This window comes from Coregonus clupeaformis, unplaced genomic scaffold (assembly GCF_020615455.1).
Source record: "Coregonus clupeaformis isolate EN_2021a unplaced genomic scaffold, ASM2061545v1 scaf0789, whole genome shotgun sequence".
Classification (NCBI taxonomy): domain Eukaryota; kingdom Metazoa; phylum Chordata; class Actinopteri; order Salmoniformes; family Salmonidae; genus Coregonus; species Coregonus clupeaformis.
In genome coordinates this window covers 94,711-119,628 of record NW_025534244.1, presented here as the reverse complement: position 1 = coordinate 119,628, position 24,918 = coordinate 94,711, and the positions used below count along the sequence as shown (strand labels likewise).

The following is a 24,918-nucleotide window of genomic DNA, read 5'->3' as shown; positions in this document are numbered from 1 at the left end:
TGGGAGAGGGTTGGAGCTATAAGATGTTATGATCGATGGGAGAGGGTTGGAGCTATAAGATGTTATGATGATGGGAGAGGGTTGGAGCTATAAGATGTTATGATGATGGGAGAGGGTTGGAGCTATAAGATGTTATGATGATGGGAGAGGGTTGGAGCTATAAGATGTTATGATGATGGGAGAGGGTTGGAGCTATAAGACGTTATGATGATGGGAGAGGGTTGGAGCTATAAGATAGTTATGATGATGGGAGAGGGTTGGAGCTATAAGATGTTATGATGATGGGAGAGGGTTGAGCTATAAGATGTTATGATGATGGGAGAGGGTTGGAGCTATAAGATGTTATGATGATGGGAGAGGGTTGGAGCTATAATAAGTTATGATGATGGGAGAGGGTTGGAGCTATAAGATGTTATGATGATGGGAGAGGGTTGGAGCTATAAGACGTTATGATGATGGGAGAGGGTTGGAGCTATAAGATGTTATGATGATGGGAGAGGGTTGGAGCTATAAGATGTTATGATGATGGGAGAGGGTTGGAGCCATAAGACGTTATGATGATGGGAGAGGGTTGGAGCTATAAGATGTTATGATGATGGGAGAGGGTTGGAGCTATAAGATGTTATGATGATGGGAGAGGGTTGGAGCTATAAGATGTTGGATGATGGGAGAGGGTTGAGCATAAGATGTTATGATGATGGGAGAGGGTTGGAGCCATAAGATGTTATGATGATGGGAGAGGGCTGGAGCTATAAGAAGTTATGATGATGGGAGAGGGTTGGAGCTATACGATGTTATGATGATGGGAGAGGGTTGGAGCTATAAGACGTTATGACGATGGGAGAGGGTTGGAGCTATAAGATGTTATGATGATGGGAGAGGGTTGGAGCTATAAGATGTTATGATGATGGGAGAGGGTTGGAGCTATAAGATGTTGTGATGATGGGAGAGGGTTGGAGCTATAAGATGTTATGATGATGGGAGAGGGTTGGAGCTATAAGATGTTACGATGATGGGAGAGGGTTGGAGCTATAAGATGTTATGATGATGGGAGAGGGTTGGAGCTATAAGATGTTATGATGATGGGAGAGGGTTGGAGCTATAAGATGTTATGATGATGGGAGAGGGTTGGAGCTATAAGATGTTATGATGATGGGAGAGGGTTGGAGCTATAAGATGTTATGATGATGGGAGAGGGTTGGAGCTATAAGATGTTATGATGATAGGGAGAGGGTTGGAGCTATAAGATGTTATGATGATGGGAGAGGGTTGGAGCTATAAGATGTTATGATGATGGGAGAGGGTTGAGCCATAAGATGTTATGATGATGGGAGAGGTTTGGAGCTATAAGATGTTATGATGATGGGAGAGGGTTGGAGCTATAATAAGTTATGATGATGGGAGAGGGTTGGAGCTATAAGATGTTATGATGATGGGAGAGGGTTGGAGCTATAAGATGTTATGATGATGGGAGAGGGTTGGAGCTATAAGATGTTATGATGATGGGAGAGGGTTGGAGCTATAAGATGTTATGATGATGGGAGAGGGTTGGAGCTATAATAAGTTATGATGATGGGAGAGGGTTGGAGCTATAAGATGTTATGATGATGGGAGAGGGTTGGAGCTATAATAAGTTATGATGATGGGAGAGGGTTGGAGCTATACGATGTTATGACGATGGGAGAGGGTTGGAGCTATAAGATGGTACGATGATGGGAGAGGGTTGGAGCTATAAGACGTTATGATGATGGGAGAGGGTTGGAGCTATAATAAGTTATGATGATGGGAGAGGGTTGGAGCTATAAGATGTTATGATGATGGGAGAGGGTTGGAGCTATAATAAGTTATGATGATGGGAGAGGGTTGGAGCTATAAGATGTTATGATGATGGGAGAGGGTTGGAGCTATAAGATGTTATGATGATGGGAGAGGGTTGGAGCTATAAGATGTTATGATGATGGGAGAGGGTTGGAGCTATAAGATGTTATGATGATGGGAGAGGGTTGGAGCTATAAGATGTTATGATGATGGGAGAGGGTTGGAGCTATAAGATGTTATGATGATGGGAGAGGGTTGGAGCTATAAGATGTTATGATGATGGGAGAGGGTTGGAGCTATAAGATGTTATGATGATGGGAGAGGGTTGGAGCTAATGACGATGGGAGAGGGTTGGAGCTATAAGATGTTATGATGATGGGAGAGGGTTGGAGCTATAATAAGTTATGATGATGGGAGAGGGTTGGAGCTATAAGATGTTATGATGATGGGAGAGGGTTGGAGCTATAAGATGTTATGATGATGGGAGAGGGTTGGAGCTATAAGATGTTATGATGATGGGAGAGGGTTGGAGCTATAAGATGTTATGATGATGGGAGAGGGTTGGAGCTATAAGATGTTATGATGATGGGAGAGGGTTGGAGCTATAAGATGTTATGATGATGGGAGAGGGTTGGAGCTATAAGATGTTATGATGATGGGAGAGGGTTGGAGCTATAAGATGTTATGATGATGGGAGAGGGTTGGAGCTATAAGATGTTATGATGATGGGAGAGGGTTGGAGCTATAAGATGTTATGATGATGGGAGAGGGTTGGAGCTATAAGATGTTATGACGATGGGAGAGGGTTGGAGCTATAAGATGTTATGATGATGGGAGAGGGTTGGAGCTATAATACGTTATGACGATGGGAGAGGGCTGGAGCCATAAGATGTTATGACGATGGGAGAGGGTTGGAGCTATAAGATGTTATGATGATGGGAGAGGGTTGGAGCTATAAGATGTTATGATGATGGGAGAGGGTTGGAGCTATAAGATGTTATGATGATGGGAGAGGGTTGGAGCTATAAGATGTTATGATGATGGGAGAGGGTTGGAGCTATAAGATGTTATGATGATGGGAGAGGGTTGGAGCTATAAGATGTTATGATGATGGGAGAGGGTTGGAGCCATAAGATGTTATGATGATGGGAGAGGGTTGGAGCTATAAGATGTTATGATGATGGGAGAGGGTTGGAGCTATAAGATGTTATGATGATGGGAGAGGGTTGGTTCGTATAAGATGTTATGATGATGGGAGAGGGTTGGAGCTAATGATGATGGGAGAGGGTTGGAGCTATAAGATGTTGTGATGATGGGAGAGGTTGGAGCTATAAGATGTTATGATGATGGGAGAGGGTTGGAGCTATAAGATGTTATGATGATGGGAGAGGGTTGGAGCTATAAGATGTTATGATGATGGGAGAGGGTTGGAGCTATAAGATGTTATGATGATGGGAGAGGGTTGGAGCTATAAGATGTTATGATGATGGGAGAGGGTTGGAGCTATAAGATGTTATGATGATGGGAGAGGGTTGGAGCTATAAGACGTTTTGACGATGGGAGAGGGTTGGAGCTATAAGATGTTATGATGATGGGAGAGGTTGGAGCTATAAGATGTTATGATGATGGGAGAGGGTTGGAGCTATAAGATGTTATGATGATGGGAGAGGGTTGGAGCCATAAGATGTTATGATGATGGGAGAGGGTTGGAGCTATAAGATGTTATGATGATGGGAGAGGGTTGGAGCTATAAGATGTTGTGATGATGGGAGAGGGTTGGAGCTATAAGATGTTATGATGATGGGAGAGGGTTGGAGCTATAAGATGTTATGATGATGGGAGAGGGTTGGAGCTATAAGATGTTATGATGATGGGAGAGGTTGGAGCTATAAGATGTTATGATGATGGGAGAGGGTTGGAGCTATAAGATGTTATGATGATGGGAGAGGGTTGGAGCTATAAGATGTTATGATGATGGGAGAGGGTTGGAGCTATAAGATGTTATGATGATGGGAGAGGGTTGGAGCTATAAGATGTTATGATGATGGGAGAGGGTTGGAGCTATAATAAGTTATGATGATGGGAGAGGGTTGGAGCTATAAGATGTTATGATGATGGGAGAGGGTTGGAGCTATAAGATGTTATGATGATGGGATGTCACGGTTTCGGCCGAGGCTGCTCCTCCTCCTGGTTCGGGCAGGCTTCGGCGTTCGCCGTTCCCGGAATACTAGCTGCCACCGTTGTATGTTTCGTGTGTTGATTGCTTTGGTCTGTCTGGTACACCTGTGTCTGTTTGTGTCCTAATTACGTGTCCTATAAGTTCCCTGTTTTGTGTTAGTTATATTGTGTGTTGTTGTCCGCGTGTCTTTTGAGCTGCGTGTTTTGCGCTCTTCATGGTATTTGTTTTACGCATGTTGCGTACTGTTCCTCGCCTCAGTATTTTCGAGGTCGTGTATGGATTATTGTACACTTTACTAATAGTAAAGTTTGTTGGACTAAACCTCTGTGTCCTGCGCCTGACTCCTCATCACATCCACATCGGTACCATACTGACAGAACAACACACCACTTATGGAGTCAGCAGGATCAGCGATGACAGCCTGGTCACTAGAAGAACGGTTCAGTCAGCAGGACTCCATGATCCGGCAACTGGAGGCCGTTCTAGGCGAGGTGTCCAACACTCTGCACCGGTTGGCTAGTGGAGAGGTGCCCACGTCCACATACACCATCCCATCGCCACCGGTCAATCCTCCTCTCTCAGCGCCGGAACCCAGTGGTATTCGGCTCTCGCTCCCGAGGGCATATGACGGTTCTGCAGCCGGGTGTCAGGGGTTCCTCCTGCAGATAGAACTATACCTGGCTACTATACACCCAGCGCCCTCGGGATACGAGAGCGTCTCCGCCCTCATCTCCTGTCTATCCGGTAAGGCGTTGGAATGGGCCAACGCCGAATGGAGAGAGAATAGACGCAGCTACCATCACCTACGCTGAGTTCTCCCGCCGCTTCCGGGCAGTCTTCGATCACCCACCTGAAGGGAAGGCGGCGGGGAGCGTCTGTTCTACCTCCGACAGGAGAAGAGGAGCGCACAGGAGTTCGCACTGGAGTTCCGGACGTTAGCTGCGGATGCGGGATGGAATGAGAGGGCCCTCATCGACCAGTACCGGTGTAGCCTGCGAGAGGACGTCAGTCGTGAGCTGGCCTGCAGGGACACCAACCTATGCTTCGACCAGCTGGTGGACATCTCCATCCGGCTTGACACCCTGCTGGCCACCCGCGGGACGTCCCGAGTGGGGGTCGTCCATTCCATCCTCCAGCACCTCCGAGCCAATTCCTATGGAGCTCGGGGGTGCTGGCGCTAGAGAGAGGAGGAGGAGAACCCGAGGAGGGCCACCCCCTGCACCAACTGTGGCCGTGGAGGACACACCGCGGCCAGGTGCTGGGGAGGGTCTTCTGAGAGAGGGGACAACAGGTCACGCACTGGGGAGTCATTTCCAGGTGAGTAGGCGCCCCACTTACCCAGAGCTCTCTGTTGGTCACATGAGTATTCCTGTGCGTTTTCCACAGGTGGCACCTCATTCCCAGCATAAGGCGCTAGTAGATTCAGGCGCAGCTGGGAACTTTATTGATCGGGCATTTTGTGCTAGGTTAGGAATTCCCCTTCGGCCGGTAGAAGTTCCATTCCCTGTCCATGCATTAGACAGCCGGCCGTTGGGGTCGGGTCTGATCAGGGATGTCACAGCACCGCTGACGATGACTACGCAGGGGGTCATGAGGAAATCATTCAGTTCTATCTGATTGACTCTCCTGCGTACCCAGTGGTGTTGGGGCTTCCCTGGTTAAGCACCCACGATCCTACCATAGCATGGCAACAGAGGGCTCTTATGGAGTGGTCTGCCCAGTGTGTAGGGAGATGTCTAGGTGTTTCCATAGGGGGCGACCTCGGTAGAGAGTCCGAACCAAGTGCCCGCACTCGCATTCCCCCGAGTATGAGGATTTAGCACTAGCGTTTAGCAAATCGAGGGCAGCACGGCTACCTCCTCATAGACAGGGGGACTGTGCGATAAATCTCCAGACCGGAGCAGCTTTTCCCAGGAGTCATGTGTATCCCCTGTCTCAAGAGGAGACTGCGGCTATGGAGACTTACATAGCCGAGTCCTTGGCACAGGGATACATACGGCCCTCTACTTCTCCGGTCTCCTCGAGTTTCTTCTTTGTGAAGAAGAAGGACGGGGGATTGCGCCCGTGTATTGATTACCGTAGTCTCAATCAGATCACAGTAAAATACAGTTACCCACTTCCACTGATTGCGACGATGACGGAGTCATTACGCGGAGCGCGGTTCTTCACAAAGTTGGATCTCAGGAGCGCGTACAATTTGGTGCGCATTAGGGAGGGGGATGAATGGAAAACAGCATTTAGCACCACCTCGGGTCATTACGAGTATCTCGTCATGCCGTACGGGTTAATGAATGCTCCTTCAGTCTTCCAATCCTTTGTTGATGAGATTTTTCCGGGACATGCATGGGCAGGGTGTAGTGGTGTACATTGACGACATTCTAGTGTATTCTTCTACACGAGCCGAGCATGTAGCCCAGGTGCGCCAGTATTGAGACGACTGTTGGAGCATGACTTGTATGTCAAGGCAGAGAAATGCCTGTTCTTCCAGGAGTCCGTCTCTTTTTGGGTTATCGGTTGTCCGTCTGGCGTGGAGATAGAGGTAGATCGGGTATCGGCTGTGCGTAATTGGCAAACCCAACCACCGTAAAAAGAGGTGCAGCGGTTCTTGGGTTTTGCTAATTACTACCGGAGGTTTATCCGGGGCTTTGGACAGGTTGCAGCTCCCATTACGTCCCTGCTAAAGGGGGTCCGTGCGCTTGCAGTGGTCAGCTGAGGCGGACAGGGCATTTGTCAAGCTGAAGAACCTGTTCGCCTCGGCCCGGTGCTGGCGCATCCGGATCCCTCTTTGCCTTTCCAAGTAGAGGTGGACGCGTCCGAGACCGGTATTGGGGGCAGTCCTGTCACAACGGTCCGGCACGCCACCTAAGCTCCGCCCCTGTGCGTTCTACTCCAAGAAGCTCAGCTCGGCCGGAGCGCAATTATGACGTTGGGGACAGGGAGCTGTTAGCTGTAGTCCAGGCCCTAAAGGTGTGGAGGCATTGGCTTGAGGGGCTCAACACCCTTTTCTCATTCTGACTGATCACCGTAACCTGGAGTACATCCGGGCAGCTAGGAGATTGAACCCTCGTCAGGCTAGGTGGAACATGTTCCTGACCCGGTTTGTTTTTAAGATCACATACATCCCTGGGTCCCAGAACGGTAAGGCAGACGCACTGTCCCGGCAGTATGACACGGAGGAGAGGTCCATTGAGCCTACTTCCATACTGCGGAGTCTTGTCTGGTGGCTCCGGTAGTATGGGAGGTCGATGCGGAAATCGAGCGGGCGCTGCGTACCGACCCTACTCCCCCGAGTGTCCTGTGGGGCGGACGTCACGTTCCGCTCGAGGTTCGTGATCGGCTTATTTCTTGGGCTCATACATCACCCTCCCTCTGGACATCCTGGTATTGGTCGGACGGTGCACTGCCTTGGCGTGAAATACTGGTGGCCAACGTTAGCCAGGGATGTGAGGGTTTATGTCTCCTCCTGCTCGGTGTGTGCCCAGTGTAAGGCACCTAGACATTTGCCCAGGGGTAAGTTACATCCTCTGCCCGTTCCACAACGACCATGGTCCCACCTCTCGGTAGATTTTGTGACCGATCTACCCCCTTCCCAGGGTAATACCACCATTTTGGTCATTGTGGATCGGTTTTCTAAGGCCTGTCGTCTCCTCCCACTGCCGGGTCTCCCTACTGCCCTACAGACCGCCGAGGCCCTCTTTACCCACGTGTTCCGGCTCTATGGGGTCCCCGAGGATATTGTGTCCGACCGAGGTCCCCAGTTCACCTCCAGAGTCTGGGGGGCTTTCATGGAACGCCTGGGGGTCTCGGTTAGCCTTACCTCGGGGTACCACCCAGAGAGCAATGGGCAGGTTGAACGTGTGAACCAGGATGTGGGTAGGTTTTTGAGGTCCTATTGCCGGGACCGGCCGGAGGAGTGGTCGAGGTATATCCCCTGGGCAGAGATGGCCCAGAACTCTCTCCGCCACTCCTCCACCGGATTAACACCTTTCCAGTGTATTTTAGGGTATCAGCCGGTCCTGGCACCGTGGCACGAGAGCCAGACCGAGGCCCCTGCGGTGGACGAGTGGATTCGGCGCTCGGAAGAGACGTGGGGACGCTGCCCATGTCCATCTGCAGCGTGCCATCCGTCAACAGAAGGCGAGCGCCCGATCGCCACCGCAGTGAGGGGCCGGTGTACGCACCGGGAGATCGAGTCTGGCTCTCGACTCGAAACCTGCCCCTCCGCCTGCCCTGCCGGAAGCTGGGTCGGCGGTTTGTGGGGCCCCTTCAAAGTCCTGAGAAGATTGAACGAGGTGTGTTACAGATTACAACTGCCTATTGAGTACAAAAATATTAACCCCTCGTTCCATGTGTCTCTTCTCAGGCCGGTGGTAGCTGGTCCACTCTAAGAGGAGGAGATAGGAGAGACCCCTCCACCCCCTTTGGACATCGAGGGGGCACCGGCGTACAGGGTCCGGACTATATTGGACTCGGGCGCCGGAGGAGTGGTCTCCAGTATCTCGTGGAGTGGGAGGGTACGGTCCGGAGGAACGGTGCTGGGTGCCTAGGAGGGACATCCTCGACCCATCCCTCCTGACAGAGTTCCACCGTGGGCATCCCACGCGCCCGGGTCTCGTCCTCCTGGCCGTCCCCGAGACCGGGGTCGGCGCACGGCTGGAGCCGCGCGTCAAGGGGGGTACTGTCACGGTTTCGGCCGAGGCTGCTCCTCCTCCTGGTTCGGGCAGGCTTCGGCGTCGCCGTCCCCGGAATACTAGCTGCCACCGTTGTATGTTTCGTGTGTTGATTGCTTTGGTCTGTCTGGTACACCTGTGTCTGTTTGTGTCCTAATTACGTGTCCTATAAGTTCCCTGTTTTGTGTTAGTTATATTGTGTGTTGTTGTCCGCGTGTCTTTTGAGCTGCGTGTTTTGCGCTCTTCATGGTATTTGTTTTACGCATGTTGCGTACTGTTCCTCGCCTCAGTATTTTCGAGGTCGTGTATGGATTATTGTACACTTTACTAATAGTAAAGTTTGTTGGACTAAACCTCTGTGTCCTGCGCCTGACTCCTCATCACATCCACATCGGTACCATACTGACATGGGAGAGGGTTGGAGCTATAAGATGTTATGACGATGGGAGAGGGTTGGAGCTATAAGACGTTATGATGATGGGAGAGGGTTGGAGCTATGAGATGTTATGATGATGGGAGAGGGTTGGAGCTATAAGATGTTATGATGATGGGAGAGGGTTTGAGCTATAAGATGTTATGATGATGGGTGAGGGTTGGAGCTATAATATGTTATGATGATGGGAGAGGGTTGGAGCTATAAGATGTTATGACGATGGGAGAGGATTGGAGCTATAAGATGTTATGATGATGGGAGAGGGTTGGAGCTATACGATGTTATGATGATGGGAGAGGGTTGGAGCTATAAGATGTTATGATGATGGGAGAGGGTTGGAGCTAATGACGATGGGAGAGGCTTGGAGCTATAAGATGTTATGATGATGGGAGAGGGTTGGAGCTATAAGATGTTATGATGATGGGAGAGGGTTGGAGCTATAAGATGTTATGATGATGGGAGAGGGTTGGAGCTATAAGATGTTATGATGATAGGAGAGGGTTGGAGCTATAATAAGTTATGATGATGGTAGAGGGTTGGAGCTATAAGATGTTATGACGATGGGAGAGGGTTGGAGTTATAAGATGTTATGATGATGCAAGGGAGAGGGTTGGAGCTATAGGATGTTATGATGATGGGAGAGGGTTGGAGCTATAAGATGTTATGATGATGGGAGAGGGTTGGAGCTATAAGATATTATGATGATGGGAGAGGGTTGGAGCTATAAGATGTTATGATGATGGGAGAGGGTTGGAGCTATAAGATGTTATGATGATGGGAGAGGGTTGGAGCTATAAGATGTTATGATGATGGGAGAGGGTTGGAGCTATAAGATGTTATGATGATGGGAGAGGGTTGGAGCTATAAGATGTTATGACGATAGGAGAGGGTTGGAGCTATAAGATGTTATGACGATGGGAGAGGGTTGGAGCTATAAGATGTTATGATGATAGGAGAGGGTTGGAGCTATAATAAGTTATGATGATGGTAGAGGGTTGGAGCTATAAAATGTTATGACGATGGGAGAGGGTTGGAGCTATAAGATGTTATGATGATGGGAGAGGGTTGGAGCTATCAGATGTAATGATGATGGGAGAGGGTTGGAGCTATAATAAGTTATGATGATGGGAGAGGGTTGGAGCTATAAGATGTTATGATGATGGGAGAGGGTTGGAGCTATAAGATGTTATGATGATGGGAGAGGGTTGGAGCAATAAGATGTTATGATGATGGGAGAGTGTTGGAGCTATAAGATGTTATGACGATGGGAGAGGGTTGGAGCTATAAGATGTTATGATGATGGGAGAGTGTTGGAGCTATAAGATGTTATGACGATGGGAGAGGGTTGGAGCTATAAGACGTTATGATGATGGGAGAGGGTTGGAGCTATAATAAGTTATGATGATGGGAGAGGGTTGGAGCTATAAGATGTTATGATGATGGGAGAGGGTTGGAGCTATAATATGTTATGATGATGGGAGAGGGTTGGAGCTATAAGACGTTTTGACGATGGGAGAGGGTTGGAGCTATAAGATGTTATGATGATGGGAGAGGGTTGGAGCTATAAGATGTTATGATGATAGGAGAGGGTTGTAGCTATAAGATGTTATGATGATGGGAGAGGGTTGGAGCTATAAGATGTTATGATGATGGGAGAGGCTTGGAGCTATAAGATGTTATGATGATGGGAGAGGGTTGGAGCTATGAGATGTTATGATGATGGGAGAGGGTTGGAGCTATAATATGTTATGATGATGGGAGAGGGTTGGAGCTATAATATGTTATGATGATGGGAGAGGGTTGGAGCTATAAGATGTTATGATGATGGGAGAGGGTTGGAGCTATAAGATGTTATGACGATGGGAGAGGGTTGGAGCTATAAGATGTTATGATGATGGGAGAGGGTTGGAGCTATAAGATGTTATGATGATGGGAGAGGGTTGGAGCTATATGATTTTATGATGATGGGAGAGGGTTGGAGCTATAAGATGTTATGATGATGGGAGAGGGTTGGAGCTATAAGATGTTATGATGATGCAAGGGAGAGGGTTGGAGCTATAAGATGTTATGATGATGCAAGGGAGAGGCTTGGAGCTATAAGATGTTATGACGATGGGAGAGGGTTGGAGCTATAATAAGTTATGATGATGGGAGATGGTTGGAGCTATAAGATGTTATGATGATGGGAGAGGGTTGGAGCTATAAGATGTTATGATGATGGGAGAGAGTTGGAGCTATAAGACGTTATGATGATGGGAGAGGGTTGGAGCTATAAGATGTTATGACGATAGGAGAGGGTTGGAGCAATAAGATGTTATGATGATGGGAGAGGGTAGGAGCTATAAGACGTTATGATGATGGGAGAGGGTTGGAGCTATAAGATGTTATGACGATAGGAGAGGGTTGGAGCTATAAGATGTTATGACGATGGGAGAGGGTTTGAGCTATAATAAGTTATGATGATGGGAGATGGTTGGAGCTATAAGATGTTATGATGATGGGAGAGGGTTGGAGCTATAAGATGTTATGATGATGGGAGAAGGTTGGAGCTATAAGATGTTATGACGATAGGAGAGGGTTGGAGCTATAAGATGTTATGATGATGGGAGAGGGTAGGAGCTATAAGACGTTATGATGATGGGAGAGGGTTGGAGCTATATTAAGTTATGATGATGGGAGAGGGTTGGAGCTATAATAAGTTATGATGATGGGAGAGGGTTGGAGCTATAAGATGTTATGACGATAGGAGAGGGTTGGAGCTATAATATGTTATGATGATGGGAGAGGGTTGGAGCTATAAGATGTTATGACAATAGGAGAGGGTTGGAGCTATAAGATGTTATGATGATGGGAGAGGGTTGGAGCTATAAGATGTTATGACGATAGGATAGGGTTGGAGCTATAAGATGTTATGATGATGGGAGAGGGTTGGAGCTATAAGATGTTATGATGATGGGAGAGGGTTGGAGCTATAAGATGTTATGATGATGGGAGAGGGTTGGAGCTATAAGATGTTATGATGATGGGAGAGGGTTGGAGCTATAAGATGTTATGATGATGGGAGAGGGTTGGAGCTATAAGATGTTATGATGATGGGAGAGGGTTGGAGCTATAAGATGTTATGACGATAGGAGAGGGTTGGAGCTATAAGCTGTTATGATGATGGGAGAGGGTAGGAGCTATAAGACGTTATGATGATGGGAGAGGGTTGGAGCTATATTAAGTTATGATGATGGGAGAGGGTTGGAGCTATAATAAGTTATGATGATGGGAGAGGGTTGGAGCTATAAGATGTTATGACGATAGGAGAGGGTTGGAGCTATAATATGTTATGATGATGGGAGAGGGTTGGAGCTATAAGATGTTATGACAATAGGAGAGGGTTGGAGCTATAAGATGTTATGATGATGGGAGAGGGTTGGAGCTATAAGATGTTATGACGATAGGATAGGGTTGGAGCTATAAGATGTTATGATGATGGGAGAGGGGTTGGAGCTATAAGATGTTATGATGATGGGAGATGGTTGGAGCTATAAGATGTTATGACGATGGGGAGAGGGTTGGAGCTATAAGATGTTATGATGAGGGGAGAGGGTTGGAGCTATAATATGTTATGATAATGGGAGAGGATTGCAGCTATAAGATGTTATGATGATGGGAGAGGGTTGGAGCTATAAGATGTTATGATGATGGGAGAGGGTTGGAGCTATAAGATGTTATGATGATGGGAGAGGGTTGGAGCTATAAGATGTTATGACGATGGGAGAGGGTTGGAGCTATAAGATGTTATGATGATGGGAGAGGGTTGGAGCTATAAGATGTTATGACAATAGGAGAGGGTTGGAGCTATAAGATGTTATGATGATGGGAGAGGGTTGGAGCTATAAGATGTTATGATGTTGGGAGAGGGTTGGAGCTATAAGACGTTATGATGATTGGAGAGGGTTGGAGCTATAAGATGTTATGACGATAGGAGAGGGTTGGAGCTATATGATGCTATGATGATGGGAGAGGGTAGGAGCTATAAGACGTTATGATGATGGGAGAGGGTTGGAGCTATAAGATGTTATGATGATGGGAGAGGGTTGGAGCTATAATAAGTTATGATGATGGGAGAGGGTTGGCGCTATATTAAGTTATGATGATGGGAGAGGGTTGGAGCTATCAGATGTTATGATGATGGGAGAGGGTTGGAGCTATAATAAGTTATGATGATGGGAGAGGGTTGGAGCTATTAGATGTTATGATGATGGGAGAGGGTTGGAGCTATAAGATGTTATGACGATGGGAGAGGGTTGGAGCTATAAGATGTTATGATGATGGGAGAGGGTTGGAGCTATAAGATGTTATGATGATGGGAGAGGGTTGGAGCTATAAGATGTTATGATGATGGGAGAGGGTTGGAGCTATAAGATGTTATGATGATGGGAGAGGGTTGGAGCTATAAGATGTTATGATGATGGAAGAGGGTTGGAGCTATAATAAGTTATGATGATGGGAGAGGGTTGGAGCTATAAGATGTTATGACGATGGGAGAGGGTTGGAGCTATAAGACGTTATGATGATGGGAGAGGGTTGGAGCTATAAGATGTTATGATGATGGGAGAGGGTTGGAGCTATAAGAAGTTATGATGATGGGAGAGGGTTGGAGCTATAAGATGTTATGATGATGGGAGAGGGTTGGAGCTATAAGATGTTATGATGATGGGAGAGGGTTGGAGCTATAATAAGTGATGATGATGGGAGAGGGTTGGAGCTATAAGATGTTATGACGATGGGAGAGGGTTGGAGCTATAAGACGTTATGATGATGGGAGAGGTTTGGAGCTATAAGATGTTATGATGATGGGAGAGGGTTGGAGCTATAAGAAGTTATGATGATGGGAGAGGGTTGGAGCTATAAGATGTTATGATGATGGGAGAGGTTGGAGCTATAAGATGTTGCTGATGATGGGAGAGGGTTGGAGCTATAAGAAGTTATGATGATGGGAGAGGGTTGGAGCTATAAGATGTTATGATGATGGGAGAGGGTTGGAGCTATAAGATGTTATGATGATGGGAGAGGGTTGGAGCTATAAGATGTTATGATGATGGGAGAGGGTTGGAGCTATAAGATGTTATGATGATGGGGAGAGGGTTGGAGCTATAAGACGTTATGATGATGGGAGAGGGTTGGAGCTATAAGATGTTATGATGATGGGAGAGGGTTGGAGCTATAATAAGTTAGGTGATGATGGGAGAGGGTTGGAGCTATAAGATGTTATGATGATGGGAGAGGTTTGGAGCTATAAGACGTTATGATGATAGGAGAGGGTTGGAGCTATAAGATGTTATGATGATGGGAGAGGGTTGGAGCTATAAGATGTTATGATGATGGGAGAGGGTTGGAGCTATATGATGTTATGATGATGGGAGAGGGTTGGAGCTATAAGATGTTATGATGATGGGAGAGGGTTGGAGCTATAAGATGTTATGATGATGGGAGAGGGTTGGAGCTATAAGATATTATGACGATGGGAGAGGGTTGGAGCTAATGACGATGGGAGAGGGTTACAAGCTAGCCAGCCAACTCTTTCAAATAAACATATTTTTTTTATTATGGGAAATACCAAATAGAGCTCCAGACCCAGCCTGGCTATTAGAAAACGGTTCCTTTTATTTCAGTATTTCAGTGTGGAGTCAGATGAGGGAAAGTATGTTTCATGAAGCCATTCCCACCTAGCAAAATGTTGTTGAAAAGACGTTAAAAGATGACTATGCCCGACATCCAATCTACATTCAGTTTTGGTTGAAAGTTTAGGTTGAAAGTTGAAAATACTTATTTTTCAGGTATTTGTTTCAATGACTTGAAAACAACTTAATGTCAATGTACTTATACACATGGACACAGTATCAAAATTGCGTATTAATAATTATACATCACTCCAGTATTAACACACAGTATTTCTTTACAACATTCAAGTGCTACTTGTCTTTATTCCAATACTGAAGAAGCATGACTCAAATCACCCATTTATATTTAAAACATCCAGTGTGACAAAATATACATTTTAATGCCTCACCATTAAGTTCATTATTGCCAATACATATTAACAAAGGGGTTTCCATTCAGTTTTGACATTTCATATTTACATTTCATGTAACATTTAGTAATCATCATTATTTATGCAACCAATTGAGAATGTATTTGTACAATATTTATATTGTTTACAAACAATGGAGTAAAGCAGCTTATATTTTGGGTTGGACATCGCATTCCAATCTTACTCTTTCAATCAATGGCATCAACATATTACAAAACCAATTAACCCAATTAACCAAACAATCAACCGGCTCTTGCAAAACCAATTAACAAATATGTGCAAGAGCAACACATATCTTGGTCCATCTTATTAGCATGAAAAACAGTATAAATTCAATGTATCTTCCACTTTGTTAAAATTGTGCATGGTATGTAAGTTTAGTATCACGTTTCAATCAATTCAACCAATACAGTGCATTTTTGTTGAAAATCTACGTCAAAGGATTTAACTACTGAAAACTGAAAACTGAAACAAACAAATGGATCAAACTAAGAAACAGATCAATCCCACCTTTCAAGCCTGCTGAAGGCGTGGTGGCACGGTAAACACAACCGGTTTACTAATGTAAATGAACATGGATGATGGAACATATTCCCTTTTGCTTACATGAAGAACTGCTAAGAGGATATAAATATTTACCATCTAAACATGTGTGACGTCTCACCTCTCTGGCTGTAGAAGTGTTGTTCCTAACCAGTCCCTCTCACCTCACTGGCTGAAGAAGTGTTGTTCCTAACCAGTCCCTCTCACCTCACTGGCTGTAGAAGTATTGTTCCTAACCAGTCCCTCTCACATCACTGGCTGAAGAAGTGTTCTTCCTAACCAGTCCCTCTCACCTCACTGGCTGTAGAAGTGTTGTTCCTAACCAGTCCCTCTCACATCACTGGCTGAAGAAGTGTTGTTCCTAACCAGTCCCTCTCACCTCACTGGCTGAATAAGTGTTGTTCCTAACCAGTCCCTCTCACCTCACTGGCTGAAGAAGTGTTGTTCCTAACCAGTCCCTCTCACCTCTCTGGCTGAAGAAGTGTTGTTCCTAACCAGTCCCTCTCACCTCACTGGCTGAAGAAGTGTTGTTCCTAACCAGTCCCTCTCACCTCACTGGCTGAAGAAGTGTTGTTCCTAACCAGTCCCTCTCACCTCTCTGGCTGTAGAAGTGTTGTTCCTAACCAGTCCCTCTCACCTCACTGGCTGAAGAAGTGTTGTTCCTAACCAGTCCCTCTCACCTCACTGGCTGAAGAAGTGTTGTTCCTAACCAGTCCCTCTCACCTCTCTGGCTGTAGAAGTGTTGTTCCTAACCAGTCCCTCTCACCTCACTGGCTGAAGAAGTGTTGTTCCTAACCAGTCCCTCTCACCTCACTGGCTGAAGAAGTGTTGTTCCTAACCAGTCCCTCTCACCTCACTGGCTGAAGAAGTGTTGTTCCTAACCAGTCCCTCTCACCTCTCTGGCTGAAGAAGTGTTCTTCCTAACCAGTCCCTCTCACCTCACTGGCTGAAGAAGTGTTGTTCCTAACCAGTCCCTCTCACCTCACTGGCTGAAGAAGTGTTGTTCCTAACCAGTCCCTCTCACCTCACTGGCTGTAGAAGTGTTCTTCCTAACCAGTCCCTCTCACCTCACTGGCTGTAGAAGTGTTGTTCCTAACCAGTCCCTCTCACCTCACTGGCTGAAGAAGTGTTGTTCCTAACCAGTCCCTCTCACCTCTCTGGCTGTAGAAGTGTTGTTCCTAACCAGTCCCTCTCACCTCACTGGCTGTAGACGTGTTCTTCCTAACCAGTCCCTCAACAGCTCTCAGACTGAGCTCTTCCCTCACTGGGTCTCAGAGGAGAGGAAGGCTGGGGAGAGATGGAGGGATGGAGAGATGGAGGGATGGAAGGATGTATGGATCAATCGTTCAACAAGTCAGGAAAATAAAGACAGTGTTGATAAGTTTAAATGTCCATCTACCACCCATGGAGAGATCTAAATTCTGTATCTTACCCTCCAGAGAGTCTGGGAGGTAGCGAGGCGGGGCGGCTCATCTCCTGGTCAGCTGACATATCGTAAGGGGAAAGCGAATCATCACTGTCTCAAACACACACAGGACAGGGACATAGAGCCTAGTTAATACATCACTACTATACCATGTCTTCTGACAGGGACATAGAGCCTAGTTAATACATCACTACTATACCATGTCTTCTGACAGGGACATAGAGCCTAGTTAATACATCACTACTATACCATGTCTTCTGACAGGGACACAGAGCCTAGTTAATACATCGCTACTATACCATGTCTTCTGACAGGGACACAGAGCCTAGTTAATACATCACTACTACTATACCATGTCTTCTAACAGGGTCATAGAGCCTAGTTAATGCATCACTACTACTATCTGCAAGGTGATGGCCCCTCGCTTCTCCTCCTGTACACGCTCAGACATGGTGTTGCAGAGCGTGTGCTGGAAGCTGCTGGTGAACATCCCGGAGTGCTGGCTGGAGAGTGTGCTCACTGGGCTGGTGCAGGCTGTCAACAGGGAAGGGAAGGGGAGTCAAACTGTCTGCATCTTTGTCTCATCTCTGTCTCTCATAATGGAAGTGTTATTTTTCCTCTGGGCCTGACAGAGGTCCAGGATTATGGGGAACCTGGTGTTGAAGAACTAAAAGTTTGTTGTCACCCATAAAGTATGAGGTGAGATGGTGATCTGATGTTGAACTGGGCAGTCAGTCATTCATTCTGTACTATGAGTCTAGTCAATCTATCATTGTTGGAATTCAAAAAGCCTCTGTTAAAGCTGAAGTCTAACTTCATTCCCAGACTGGTGTTATGAGGATTCCTCTGGTCTACCTGGCTCAGGACAGGGAGAGGACACTACTTATACAGGTGAGGATTCCTCTGGTCTACCTGGCTCAGGACAGGGAGAGGACATTACTTATACAGGTGAGGATTCCTCTGGTCTACCTGGCTCAGGACAGGGAGAGGACACTACTTATACAGGTGAGGATTCCTCTGGTCTACCTGGCTCAGGACAGGAGAGGACACTACTTATACAGGTGAGGATTCCTCTGGTCTACCTGGCTCAGGACAGGGAGAGGACACTACTTATACAGGTGAGGATTCTCCAGGTCTACCTGGCTCAGGACAGGGAGAGGACACTACTTATACAGGTGAGGATTCCTCTGGTCTACCTGGCTCAGGACAGGGAGAGGACACTACTTATACAGGTGAGGATTCCTCTGGTCTACCTGGCTCAGGACAGGGAGAGGACACTACTTATACAGGTGAGGATTCCTCTGGTCTACCTGGCTCAGGACAGGAGAGGACACTACTTATACAGGTGAGGATTCTCCAGGTCTACCTGGCTCAGGACAGGAGAGGACACTACTTATACAGGTGAGGATTCCTCTGGTCTACCTGGCTCAGGACAGGGAGAGGACACTACTTATACAGGTGAGGATTCCTCTGGTCTACCTGGCTCAGGACAGGGAGAGGACACTACTTATACAGGTGAGGATTCCTCTGGTCTACCTGGCTCAGGACAGGGAGAGGACACTACTTATACAGGTGAGGATTCTCCAGGTCTACCTGGCTCAGGACAGGGAGAGGACACTACTTATACAGGTGAGGATTCCTCTGGTCTACCTGGCTCAGGACAGGGAGAGGACACTACTTATACAGGTGAGGATTCCTCTGGTCTACCTGGCTCAGGACAGGGAGAGGACACTACTTATACAGGTGAGGATTCCCCAGGTCTACCTGGCTCAGGACAGGGAGAGGACACTACTTATACAGGTGAGGATTCCTCTGGTCTACCTGGCTCAGGACAGGAGAGGACACTACTTATACAGGTGAGGATTCCTCTGGTCTACCTGGCTCAGGACAGGGAGAGGACACTACTTATACAGGTGAGGATTCCTCAGGTCTACCTGGCTCAGGACAGGGAGAGGACACTACTTATACAGGTGAGGATTCCTCTGGTCTACCTGGCTCAGGACAGGGAGAGGACACTACTTATACAGGTGAGGATTCTCTCTGGTCTACCTGGCTCAGGACAGGGAGAGGACACTACTTATACAGGTGAGGATTCCTCTGGTCTACCTGGCTCAGGACAGGGAGAGGACACTACTTATACAGGTGAGGATTCCTCTGGTCTACCTGGCTCAGGACAGGGAGAGGACACTACTTATACAGGTGAGGATTCCTCTGGTCTACCTGGCTCAGGACAGGGAGAGGACACTACTTATACAGGTGAGGATTCCTCTGGTCTACCTGGCTCAGGACAGGGAGAGGACACTACTTATACAGGTGAGGATTCCACTGGTCTACCTGGCTCAGGACAGGGAGAGGACACTACTTATACAGGTGAGGATTCCTCTGGTCTACCTGGCTCAGGACAGGGAGAGGACACTACTTATACAGGTGAGGATTCCTCTGGTCTACCTGGCTCAGGACAGGGAGAGGACACTACTTATACAGGTGAGGATTCCTCTGGTCTACCTGGCTCAGGACAGGGAGAGGACACTACTTATACAGGTGAGGCTTCCTCTGGTCTACCTGGCTCAGGACAGGGAGAGGACACTACTTATACAGGTGAGGATTCCTCTGGTCTACCTGGCTCAGGACAGGGAGAGGACACTACTTATACAGGTGAGGATTCCTCTGGTCTACCTGGCTCAGGACAGGAGAGGGACACTACTTATACAGGTGAGGATTCCTCTGGGTCTACCTGGCTCAGGACAGGAGAGGACACTACTTATACAGGTGAGGATTCCTCTGGTCTACCTGGCTCAGGACAGGGAGAGGACACTACTTATACAGGTGAGGATTCTCTGGTCTACCTGGCTCAGGACAGGGGAGAGGACACTACTTATACAGGTGAGGATTCTTCTGGTCTACCTGGCTCAGGACAGGGAGAGGACACTACTTATACAGGTGAGGATTCCTCTGGTCTACCTGGCTCAGGACAGGAGAGGACACTACTTATACAGGTGAGGATTCCTCTGGTCTACCTGGCTCAGGACAGGGAGAGGACACTACTTATACAGGTGAGGATTCCTCCGGGTCTACCTGGCTCAGGACAGGGAGAGGACACTACTTATACAGGTGAGGATTCCTCTGGTCTACCTGGCTCAGGACAGGGAGAGGACACTACTTATACAGGTGAGGATTCCTCTGGTCTACCTGGCTCAGGACAGGGAGAGGACACTACTTATACAGGTGAGGATTCCTCTGGTCTACCTGGCTCAGGACAGGGAGAGGACACTACTTATACAGGTGAGGATTCCTCTGGTCTACCTGGCTCAGGACAGGAGAGGACACTACTTATACAGGTGAGGATTCTCCTGGTCTACCTGGCTCAGGACAGGGAGAGGACACTACTTATACAGGTGAGGATTCCTCTGGTCTACCTGGCTCAGGACAGGGAGAGGACACTACTTATACAGGTGAGGATTCCTCTGGTCTACCTGGCTCAGGACAGGGAGAGGACACTACTTATACAGGTGAGGATTCCTCTGGTCTACCTGGCTCAGGACAGGAGAGGACACTACTTATACAGGTGAGGATTCTCCAGGTCTACCTGGCTCAGGACAGGGAGAGGACACTACTTATACAGGTGAGGATTCCTCTGGTCTACCTGGCTCAGGACAGGGAGAGGACACTACTTATACAGGTGAGGATTCCTCTGGTCTACCTGGCTCAGGACAGGGAGAGGACACTACTTATACAGGTGAGGATTCCTCTGGTCTACCTGGCTCAGGACAGGGAGAGGACACTACTTATACAGGTGAGGATTCTCCAGGTCTACTGGCTCACAGGACTCTACACGTGGCTCGTCTACCTGGCTCAGGACAGGAGAGGACACTACTTATACAGGTGAGGATTCTCCAGGTCTACCTGGCTCAGGACAGGGAGAGGACACTACTTATACAGGTGAGGATTCCTCTGGTCTACCTGGCTCAGGACAGGAGAGGACACTACTTATACAGGTGAGGATTCCTCTGGTCTACCTGGCTCAGGACAGGGAGAGGACACTACTTATACAGGTGAGGATTCCTCTGGTCTACCTGGCTCAGGACAGGGAGAGGACACTACTTATACAGGTGAGGATTCTCTGGTCTACCTGGCTCAGGACAGGGAGAGGACACTACTTATACAGGTGAGGATTCCTCTGGTCTACCTGGCTCAGGACAGGGAGAGGACACTACTTATACAGGTGAGGATTCCTCTGGTCTACCTGGCTCAGGACAGGGAGAGGACACTACTTATACAGGTGAGGATTCCTCTGGTCTACCTGGCTCAGGACAGGGAGAGGACACTACTTATACAGGTGAGGATTCCTCTGGTCTACCTGGCTCAGGACAGGGAGAGGACACTACTTATACAGGTGAGGATTCCTCTGGTCTACCTGGCTCAGGACAGGGAGAGGGACACTACTTATACAGGTGAGGATTCCTCTGGTCTACCTGGCTCAGGACAGGGAGAGGACACTACTTATACAGGTGAGGATTCCTCTGGTCTACCTGGCTCAGGACAGGAGAGGACACTACTTATACAGGTGAGGATTCCTCTGGTCTACCTGGCTCAGGACAGGGAGAGGACACTACTTATACAGGTGAGGATTCTCCAGGTCTACCTGGCTCAGGACAGGGAGAGGACACTACTTATACAGGTGAGGATTCCTCTGGTCTACCTGGCTCAGGACAGGAGAGGACACTACTTATACAGGTGAGGATTCCTCTGGTCTACCTGGCTCAGGACAGGGAGAGGACACTACTTATACAGGTGAGGATTCTTCTGGTCTACCTGGCTCAGGACAGGGAGAGGACACTACTTTATACAGGTGAGGATTCTCCCGGTCTACCTGGCTCAGGACAGGGAGAGGACACTACTTATACAGGTGAGGATTCCTCTGGTCTACCTGGCTCAGGACAGGGAGAGGACACTACTTATACAGGTGAGGATTCCTCTGGTCTACCTGGCTCAGGACAGGGAGAGGACACTACTTATACAGGTGAGGATTCCTCTGGTCTACCTGGCTCAGGACAGGGAGAGGACACTACTTATACAGGTGAGGATTCCTCCAGGTCTACCTGGCTCACGGACAGGGAGAGGACACTACTTATACAGGTGAGGATTCCTCTGGTCTACCTGGCTCAGGACAGGGAGAGGACACTACTTATACAGGTGAGGATTCCTCTGGTCTACCTGGCTCAGGACAGGGAGAGGACACTACTTATACAGGTGAGGATTCCTCTGGTCTACCTGGCTCAGGACAGGGAGAGGACACTACTTATACAGGTGAGGATTCTCCAGGTCTACCTGGCTCAGGACAGGAGAGGACACTACTTATACAGGTGAGGATTCCTCTGGTCTACCTGGCTCAGGACAGGGAGAGGACACTACTTATACAGGTGAGATTCCTCTGGTCTACCTGGCTCAGGACAGGGAGAGGACACTACTTATACAGGTGAGGATTCCTCTGGTCTACCTGGCTCAGGACAGGGAGAGGACACTACTTATACAGGTGAGGATTCTCCAGGTCTACCTGGCTCAGGACAGGGAGAGGACACTACTTATACAGGTGAGGATTCCTCTGGTCTACCTGGCTCAGGACAGGGAGAGGACACTACTTATACAGGTGAGGATTCCTCTGGTCTACCTGGCTCAGGACAGGGAGAGGACACTACTTATACAGGTGAGGATTCTCCAGGTCTACCTGGCTCAGGACAGGGAGAGGACACTACTTATACAGGTGAGGATTCCTCTGGTCTACCTGGCTCAGGACAGGGAGAGGACACTACTTATACAGGTGAGGATTCCTCTGGTCTACCTGGCTCAGGACAGGGAGAGGACACTACTTATACAGGTGAGGATTCTCCCTGGTCTACCTGGCTCAGGACAGGGAGAGGACACTACTTATACAGGTGAGGATTCCTCTGGTCTACCTGGCTCAGGACAGGAGAGGACACTACTTATACAGGTGAGGATTCCTCTGGTCTACCTGGCTCAGGACAGGAGAGGACACTACTTATACAGGTGAGGATTCCTCCAGGTCTACCTGGCTCAGGACAGGGAGAGGACACTACTTATACAGGTGAGGATTCCTCTGGTCTACCTGGCTCCAGGACAGGGAGAGGACACTACTTATACAGGTGAGGATTCCTCTGGTCTACCTGGCTCAGGACAGGGAGAGGACACTACTTATACAGGTGAGGATTCCTCTGGTCTACCTGGCTCAGGACAGGGAGAGGACACTACTTATACAGGTGAGGATTCTCCAGGTCTACCTGGCTCAGGACAGGGAGAGGACACTACTTATACAGGTGAGGATTCCTCTGGTCTACCTGGCTCAGGACAGGAGAGGACACTACTTATACAGGTGAGGATTCCTCTGGTCTACCTGGCTCAGGACAGGGAGAGGACACTACTTATACAGGTGAGGATTCTCCAGGTCTACCTGGCTCAGGACAGGGAGAGGACACTACTTATACAGGTGAGGATTCCTCTGGTCTACCTGGCTCAGGACAGGGAGAGGACACTACTTATACAGGTGAGGATTCCTCTGGTCTACCTGGCTCAGGACAGGGAGAGGACACTACTTATACAGGTGAGGATTCTCCAGGTCTACCTGGCTCAGGACAGGGAGAGGACACTACTTATACAGGTGAGGATTCCTCTGGTCTACCTGGCTCAGGACAGGGAGAGGACACTACTTATACAGGTGAGGATTCCTCTGGTCTACCTGGCTCAGGACAGGGAGAGGACACTACTTATACAGGTGAGGATTCCTCTGGTCTACCTGGCTCAGGACAGGAGAGGACACTACTTATACAGGTGAGGATTCCTCTGGTCTACCTGGCTCAGGACAGGGAGAGAACACTACTTATACAGGTGAGGATTCCTCTGGTCTACCTGGCTCAGGACAGGGAGAGGACACTACTTATACAGGTGAGGATTCCTCTGGTCTACCTGGCTCAGGACAGGGAGAGGACACTACTTATACAGGTGAGGATTCCTCTGGTCTACCTGGCTCAGGACAGGGAGAGGACACTACTTATACAGGTGAGGATTCCTCTGGTCTACCTGGCTCAGGACAGGAGAGGACACTACTTATACAGGTGAGGATTCCTCTGGTCTACCTGGCTCAGGACAGGGAGAGGACACTACTTATACAGGTGAGGATTCCTCTGGTCTACCTGGCTCAGGACAGGGAGAGGACACTACTTATACAGGTGAGGATTCCTCTGGTCTACCTGGCTCAGGACAGGGAGACACTACTATACAGGTGAGAATTCCTCTGGTCTACCTGGCTCAGGACAGGGAGAAGACACTACTTATACAGGTGAGGATTCCTCTAGGTCTACCTGGCTCAGGACAGGGAGAGGACACTACTTATACAGGTGAGGATTCCTCTGGTCTACCTGGCTCAGGACAGGGAGAGGACACTACTTATACAGGTGAGGATTCCTCTGGTCTACCTGGCTCAGGACAGGGAGAGGACACTACTTATACAGGTGAGGATTCCTCTGGTCTACCTGGCTCAGGACAGGGAGAGGACACTACTTATACAGGTGAGGATTCCTCTGGTCTACCTGGCTCAGGACAGGGAGAGGACACTACTTATACAGGTGAGGATTCCTCTGGTCTACCTGGCTCAGGACAGGAGAGGGACACTACTTATACAGGTGAGGATTCCTCTGGTCTACCTGGCTCAGGACAGGGAGAGGACACTACTTATACAGGTGAGGATTCCTCTGG

General features: G+C 48.4%; 1 protein-coding gene across 1 annotated transcript in view; it reads right to left on the bottom strand.

Moving 5' to 3' along the window:
- Window positions 1-17,216, bottom strand: part of LOC121556162 (transcription elongation factor A protein 1-like) — a gene marked incomplete at its 3' end in the record, with an annotated part of 139,981 nt that extends 122,765 nt beyond the window's left edge. Inside the window, exon 1 of the mRNA XM_045216752.1 lies at window positions 17,158-17,216. Within this exon, the coding sequence (XP_045072687.1) occupies window positions 17,158-17,216 (59 nt within the window). The remainder of the gene's footprint in view (window positions 1-17,157) is intronic.
- Between the last annotated feature and the right edge of the window lie 7,702 nt (window positions 17,217-24,918).